The sequence below is a fragment of the Lygodium microphyllum genome, chromosome 20, assembly GCF_053477565.2.
Source record: "Lygodium microphyllum isolate KBCC chromosome 20, Lygodium_microphyllum_v1.1.10, whole genome shotgun sequence".
Taxonomy (NCBI): Eukaryota; Viridiplantae; Streptophyta; class Polypodiopsida; order Schizaeales; family Lygodiaceae; genus Lygodium; species Lygodium microphyllum.
Genome location: NC_141154.1, coordinates 138,249,507 through 138,257,581, shown reverse-complemented (window position 1 = coordinate 138,257,581; position 8,075 = coordinate 138,249,507). Strand labels below are relative to the sequence as shown.

General features: G+C 43.3%; 1 protein-coding gene across 2 annotated transcripts; it reads right to left on the bottom strand.

Annotated features, from left to right (window-relative positions):
• Positions 1–423: 423 nt before the first annotated feature.
• Positions 424–7,839, bottom strand: LOC148019459 (protein kinase STUNTED-like). 2 transcript variants are annotated; one of them, XM_087661099.1, is made up of 11 exons: positions 6,170–7,839; positions 4,692–4,789; positions 4,430–4,551; positions 4,177–4,292; positions 3,082–4,059; positions 2,729–2,980; positions 2,479–2,639; positions 2,273–2,394; positions 1,846–1,993; positions 1,593–1,745; positions 424–1,481 (listed from the first exon to the last, which is right to left on the bottom strand). In XM_087661099.1, exons 1-11 carry the CDS (start codon positions 6,342–6,344, stop codon positions 1,212–1,214), a joined length of 2,595 nt encoding a protein of 864 aa, XP_087517225.1. In that variant the 5' UTR covers positions 6,345–7,839; the 3' UTR covers positions 424–1,211. The 2 variants fall into 2 exon arrangements, with proteins under 2 accessions (XP_087517225.1, XP_087517226.1); XM_087661100.1 differs by having other exon boundaries at positions 427–1,481; positions 2,315–2,394; positions 6,170–7,835.
• Positions 7,840–8,075: the final 236 nt, after the last annotated feature.

Here is an 8,075-nt window from a genome sequence, read left to right as displayed (position 1 = left end):
ACATGAGGGCGTCCCCATCCTCAGGTTTGCCAGCTCTACCTATGGCTTCACAAGTTAGCTTCCACATATCAGAGTGCACGAACTCGCCACACAATTATAGCTAGTCTTCACATTACATTTTTATAGTGTTCACATGACATTCTTTACCTCTTTGAAATACCTCTCTCTACGTGGCAAGGCCATAGCCATTCTTTGGCTTCTATTGCCTTGCAATTGCTGAAGGGCCTCAGACAGCCATCCAACATTCCGGGGTAAGAGAGACATTGAAGAGCATAAGTTACACACAAATTTTCTACTTTAGGTGTTATAAACAGAGTGACTATTTGAAACCAATTGTGAAAGCCTGGTTGGTAGAGATTAGAGTTGCCAGAAACGCAAGTATAGGGGAAAATGAGGACAGAGGAAGGTAGAGAGAGAGAGAGAGAGAGTCCAGAATGTCATTGTAAATCCCTTCTTCCATTTTATTTCCATAAGGAGAGGTATACAATGCATCTATGCAGCCATAATAGTTTTTACATTTTAAAATGGCAGCACAGGCCAGGAAGTAGGATAATGCTAGATTTTGGGGTGCATGACATCATCACCTCCTGCAATTTTTTGAGTTTATAGTTGCTTATTATGTTGCAATACACCGAGCTGCCTAGATGACAGTGGGTAACTGTTGGGATGACTGGTACCAGATTGCCAGGCACACCAAAATCTATCTATAGCCACAGTAAAATCTATCCATAGCCATGCAAGTCATGTAACCTGATTGTGCAGATTGGACTATACAGGTTGTCACTCGATTTCACCAAAACTGAATTGGGTGAGATTCTGATCCTTATGCATGGAAGCATCTTGTTCTTGGAAGCACAGGCTTAGACATATGTACAGCAACCTCAAGGCTCAGACAGTCATGAAAATATCCTTTCACTGACCAACCAGTATCTAATGCTCAAATAAGACCATGTGCATTCAGGCTGCCCATGTATGGACAAATCCATAGCTGTGCACCTGGCTTTAACATCCACCATATGCATTGGATCTACCATCGCACTCTTACCCTGGTTAGGTTAGATGGAAGAAACAGTTTGCTGCTTCTGGCTATTTTACACCACTATTGGGCATGTAAGTAGGTACTGGATGGATAGACCCTTTTCCTCGCTAGGAGTTCCGCAAGACTTTATTTTGAAGTTTGTCTCATGATCCAGACTGTTTCTCAACATTTCTCATTCAAAACTGCTCGATCGGCTGTATCGTCCACGCAAATACTCCTCGATAAACCTATTGGAGCGTGTAAAGTTGATGCTGTGATCAATGCTGCCCTGTGACACCCCATCGTCATCGAGGCCCAGCAATGCTAGTGTCAAATGATTTCGGATGTCCCTATCTCCATAGCCAGGTATATTTTCATAAACCTCATCTGCCTCCTTGCAAATAGAATCCTGCCTCACAAGGTGGCCAACACTCTCACTTTCGTCAGTGAGCAATTCCAGGACCTGCATGAGTAGATTTCGTCCATTACAATTTCGTCTTACTAATCATACCTAATCAGATTTCAACGAACAACACAATCAAAGCAGTCTACTCATACAAAAAGAGGTGCATACCTGGCCAATGCAAGGCCGAAAATTTGGAGACTGTCTAAGGCAAAGAGCAGCAGCAATAGTCATCCTTTTCAGCTGGCTATCATTGTAGGCACCCTCCAGCCTTGGATCAATAAGCTGAATAAAACTGGCTTCCTTCTCCAAGAGTGGTTTAGCCTGAACAAGTTAGTTAAGGAACCTTAGCCAAGGATCAAAGTAGATCACTACTGGAAAAAACTGTGTCACAAAGGTAGAATTGAGGACCACAAAGACCTACCCACATAACTAGATTTTCCTGCCCCTTTGGATTTCCTGTGTCAATAGGACGTCTCCCTGTGATCAGCTCAAGCAAAACAACTCCAAAAGAGTAAATATCTGTTTTCTCATTCACTTTGCCGAACATAAAATACTCTGGAGCAAGGTACCTAAGAGAGCAAGGCACACAAGTATCAGACACCTAATATGTGAGCTTCAACTCCTGTACACTCAAGCTATGACATCTGTACTGTATAAAACAAGTGATTGCACAGAATGCACTCCATTTGCAAGTTAAGAAGATAACACTGAGTCTAAGTTAGCACCAACAATATTGGTGATGAATAGGCAATTGCAAGACAAAATGACACTGAAAACAAAGTCAGACCCATGCAGACGAAGTAGCAAGGCAAGTTTATATAAGTCCAGAACATGAAAAGGTTGACTACCCAGGTAAGTAGCAAGGCTGATTCCATGGTAGAGGGGCATACCCAAAAGTCCCGACAACATCACTGCACGTAATATGGGTGGTTGTTGTGGGTGCATATTTTGCGAGTCCAAAATCTGTCAGCTATTAGAAGAAAAGGTGTCCATTAAAACCATGCACACCAATCAAATTGGCAAGCACTTGAAATGAACAAATAGAGGAACCAACCTGTGGTTCAAGATCAGCTGACAAGAGGATGTTTGAAGACTTAACATCTCTATGAATGACAGGCCGGGCACACTCATCATGCAAATATTTCAAAGCTTCTGCCATTCCCACTGCAACTTTGAATCGTGCATCCCAAGAAAGCACATCATTTGCCTTAGCAGCTGGTAATGTCCAGATGACGACCAAAGTCAATTGAAGCAGCAATCACCTTATGCTGTGCATGTGCTACAAAATTACCACGTCCACTTACCATGCAATTTTTGTTCCAAACTTCCTTCTGTCGCTAGATCATAAACCAACAAATACTGTTCTCTGCTAATGCAGTATCCAATCAGGTGGATGATGCGATAGTGGTGCAGACCGCTGATAATCTCAATTTCTGTCACAAACTCTTGTTCAGAGTCTGGTGTAGATGCATTTAAACATTTTACAGCAACCTTGCGTCCATCTACAAGAAATCCTCCATAGACCTCACTGCATCCACCTTTGCCAAGAAAATTTTCTGGAACAAAAACTCACTTTAGTGACTAAAGGAGTAGACATTTAAGTTACACCACTAGTTCAGACAAGAATGAATGTGTTGGACAATCATAAAAGCCGTACCAGAAGAAAAGTTACTGGTTGCACGTTTCAATGCACAGAATTCAAACTCAATGCAGGATTTGTCTTGGCACAAACTTCTAACCATGGGAACCACATGCATGTTAGGAGATGCATTGGATTTGATGTTCAAAAGAGGCCTTTGCTTTTGCTGCTCTTCCATGATAGTGTTCAGACTGTGGCCAATTGTTTCATTCTTATCTACAGGTAGCAAACAAGTGTCACTTGAATCCAGAAGGTTGTTGTGCTGTCTTATGACCTCTTTGGGTCGGTCTGGCAATCGTAAAGCCCATTGAACAACTGACAGTCTTCGAGGTCTTGTCTGGGACTGATTAATTGTGTTCATGGATATTGATCTGTGCAGCAGAGGCCATCCAACAGGGGATGTACTGGACTCATCAGAATATGTGTCCATTTCTTGCAATACAAGGTTATTCCATTCTTTTCTATCCAAGCCCTTCTGAAGGACAGCACTATAAGGATCATCTTCCAATAGATGCCCCAATTGAGCATTGCATTTTGAGTCAGACTTAAATTCTGGCAGAGTAGCAACTGAAGCTTTCTTCTCCTGACCCCTACCGTGTGTGGATGGTTGTTGAGAGTTGCCCATACTGTTGAGACCTGATGCTGTCAGACTCTTAGGAACCCTTGACGTATTCGCAGAACTCAAATCCAAAGCAGGTGATTCCACATCACTTGTTCTCTTTGAGTCCAGAACCTGTGCAGGTACATACTTACAAGCATAAAGGATGCTGGCAGGAGAGTCCATAAACCTGCTAGGAAGAGACCAATCATAGAAGGGTCTGTGAAAACCATCAACATCCAACTCTGCATCAGATAGTTGTCCCAACACACTCTGCCTCTTCCCAACAAGCTGGTGTGACACACTTGCCTTTCTTGAATCTAAATGTTGTCCCAGTCCCTTCCAGCTACGACTTCTTATACTCTTTTGCATCTTGTTTAGCATCCCTACTTTATCACCTGGAAGATATTCAGAGGCAGTTAGGATAGAAAGAGGATGCAGCTTGACAACTCTACATACACACAAAACACACAGGCAAAAAAAAAACACATGGAATCGAGCACTTCAAACCTTACCAGCATCTTTCAAGGAGCCTTCCTTTTCAAACACAACTCGCCCATGACGGATAACTAGAACTGAACAGCCTACTGGCAGTCTCTTTGAGCAATACTTTGCGAGAGAAAAGGAAGCTCTATGCAAACAAATGAATCATAGTTCATATCAGTTGACTTCCAGTGCTAGTAATTAGAAATTTCACAAGATCACCTGAAGCTTTAAGTGTACTTATCCCAAAGAATCAGAGGTATCAATTGGCAGTTAATAGTGTACCCTAATGGTGTCTGTCTGGTTGAAGCACCTAATATCAGCTTTACAGCATTGTATCTTTTAGCCTCCTCAATCAGCACTTTTCTGAGAGAAGGGCCATTGGTAACTTTGACTTCTAGGTCTATCTGCAAGATCATAATTCCATAATATACACTATTTTAGCCCTTATGTTTTGACCTGAAAGATTCTAGGTTTCAATTGAAAAAATGAACAGTGATAACAATGACTACACATGCATTTTGTCCCCCCACCAAACCATACTTACTTGCTTGATGCTGCAGAAACTTTGGTACACTCCAGCAATTGAATCAAATATTTCATCAACCTGTTGATTTGCAGTATCTAGCTTGTTCCTCAGTGCACCTGCATACGAAGTGCGACATCAGTGTAATGTCATATGAAACACAATGCCTGAAGAACTTATAGCCTGTTATACATCATGATCATTAGACTGTAAAAATACACGCAGCAGAAGAAATCCATTGTGGCATTTAGATGCAAAAGATGATAAAAGGTACATCCAACACTATCTTGCACATGCTCCTGGCAAAATTGGCAAAAACATCTTTATGCCATGTAAACCCAGTACAAACAAGTCCAGGTCTCCCCTTATGGTAAGTCCTAAAATCCAATACAGCAAGGCTTTCTTTTATCATTTTCCCAAGAAATGCAACGAGGCTCTTTTGCCCTCACAGTCTCTTTTACAAAACAATGCTATTTCCTTTCCACTAAACAACAGATCTCATCTTGCAAGGAAAGTGCCCTAGATGTAGAAGATCTCATGTAAGGATCAACACTTACTGTCCAATTTACGTTTGTTGTCAACTATGTCAGATCACTTCGCCATCGGGCAAGCAAGCCAATGCACACAGCTCACTGGCTTTGGTGGACCAAAAGCAAATATTTTCTTGTATGACGTCTGTTGCCAACCCTTAAACATATGATTCAACGGCTTGTGTTTTAGTTGCTTCCCTCAGCTTGCGTTCCACAAATAGGTTTTGAGGCCCCAAAGAGAAAAATGAGAAATTGGAGCACAGGCAATTAAAACCTGCATTTCCGAGGAGGCAGTATCTTTCTTGCAAAATGTTTTGCATATTCCCTTTTGGTTCCTGCAGGTTTTGCCCACAAGTGAGCTCTTGAATCTCGTGGTTGCTTTGAAGAAAACACCGCACTGTTTCCCTTACATGATCTTTGTGTGCGCGCACAATCATTTCTTGCTATCCCAGCCACTCTGTTTGGGACTGGAGTTTTCAATTCTATTCAACCGATGGCTCGGAACTCCTACCACTTCTAGCACACAAGCAAGCACAGCCAGGGCAACGAAACGAACTAGCTCGGTTATCTCTTTATGTGATTTTGATTGGGAGGAACTTCCCCGACGATCCATGGTCGCATAGCGGGCAAACTAAGCTCAGAGCTTATGGCTTGTTGATTCTACGGATTTCTTCGAAATTTTCCTGAGATTTGGCTGTATGGACAGTCTAATAACTAAAACACAAAGCAAGTATGAAAAAGGAAGAAGAGAAATGCAAGACTGCATAACAAAAGGAAGAAAGAAATGAAATTAGCACATGCAAACGGTGTGCCGCGCCCCCTCTCTCTCTTTTCTTTTTGGTGATTCTACGTTACCCTAGTGGTAAGCCACTGATTTGTACTCTCTCTCTCTCTCTCTCTCTCTCTCTCTCTCTCTCTCTCAACAATGTACCGAATTTAAGTGGGGAACAGCGATTCATGGAGGCTTGCCTGCTTGCGATGGAGACGATTCCACATGCATTGCAATCACATGGTCACCCGCATTTGTGAGCTTGGCAAGCGTCCATATAAGCAGCTCCCTGCCTGTGGAATCAAGCTTGATGCACACCAGATACAGATTTCCCTTCTTCTCCTTCATGCCGTCGCCATACTCTTCTCCTGTCATGGTGAACTCGGAATTTCTCCCTTCTGATTAGGTTTTCCTTGACAATTCACGAGTCCATGAGGAGGCTCTTCGCTGCAGAGGAAGAGCCCCCCTTCTTGTGTGAATCCCTTTATATGCCAGATTTCGGATGGTGCGATTTCATTGCAGTTTCTGAGGAGGAATATAATACTTATTTGTGGTTGGCTCCCCTGGTCAAGAGGGCCAACAAGATTCAACTTGGTTTGACGCAGAGGTGCTATGGACCAGAGCCACTCACTGTATCTGTGCAGAGACACAGAGAGAGAGAGAGAGAGAGAGAGAGAATGTGATCACAATGATCAAATAGACATGCACATTGTACAGGAGAGCTTGTTTATTTTTTGAGTGAGAGAAAAAGGGAGGGAGAACTAAAATCCAAGCATTCGTAAGAGTGCCTCGCGTAACAAGTGATCTTAAGAGAGAGAAGATTCTACCTGTGGGAAGTATCTAACTATCAACAAGGGCATGGCGATGGGGTTGGGGGCGAGAGAGAGAGAGAGAGAGAGAGAACTATACTATTTGTGGGAACTCGGAAGTATTTGAGTCCTAATGTCAAGACAGAAGACAGCCGTAGTATTTAAAATGGTATGGCGATGGGAAGGGGGACGAGTTATGAATGCAGGGGAAGGGGATTACACAGAGCGAGTCAAAAAGAAATGCGTCGATGGGGAAGGCAAATTTGCAAAATCTCACTGATCGGGTCTAGACTGGCCAGAGGTGATAGTTTGCAAAGAAAGCTATCAATCTCGGGAAGAGTGAAGGGCGAGGATTGAAAATTTTGAGGGGAAAAGGGCAAGGATCGGAGGAAGAGACAGGATCACCGCCATCATATATCAATGGATTCAATACCATAAAAAATAGAAGAGAGGCAGAGGACGTATGAGCAAACTTCTGCAGTGCTGATCGGTCCCAATCATCATCGGTACAGAGCAACAGGAGTCGACCCATCACCTACTGTAGATAACAATAACAACATCGTGTCACATGGGATGATGGAACAACCCCTGAGATGAATGAAAAAGCAAGTCGGGTTGCCCATGTCTTTTAAATGCAGCGAGGCTTCATGCAGCAGCCCATCACTCCCCCCTTTCTTCGACTACTACCTTAAGAAGAAGAAGAAACACAGTATGGCATGAGGAGCATCATCAGAGCAGTAATAATGGTGGGTGGGGTTGTGTGTGTGTGTGTGTGTGTGTGAGAGAGAGAGAGAGAGAGTGAGAGAGAGAGAGAGAGAGAGGGATGTGTCTGTGGGGTTCCCATAGCAGTTAATTTGTTAAAGACGTACGCTGTCCGAAAGGCAGTTGGGCAGTGAGGCTTTGCTCTATAAAACCGAACCGACTCTCTCTCTCTCTCCCGAGTCCCGGGTCTCCCCCCTCTCTATCTCTCTCTCTCCCTCTCTCTCACATGATTGGAACCCCATCTAAATTTCACAATCAATTCCTCTGCATAAGTACTTCTGTCCTGATCCCGACATATCCACGGTCTCTTGAGTCTTAGACCCCCACCCAGATTCGTTAAAAGGAGTCTAGGTAATAATGCAGTCAGCGCATTTGAATTTTGGAGCTTAACTGGAAAGGAAGACTGTTTTCACTGTCCCCCCCCCCTCTCTCTCTCTCTCTGTGCCATATGGCATCATGCATGTGCTTAGGCGGCAATATAATTACAACGTATGGAATGGAAATTCGAATAGACCTCACTCAGACTCGAGGTCAG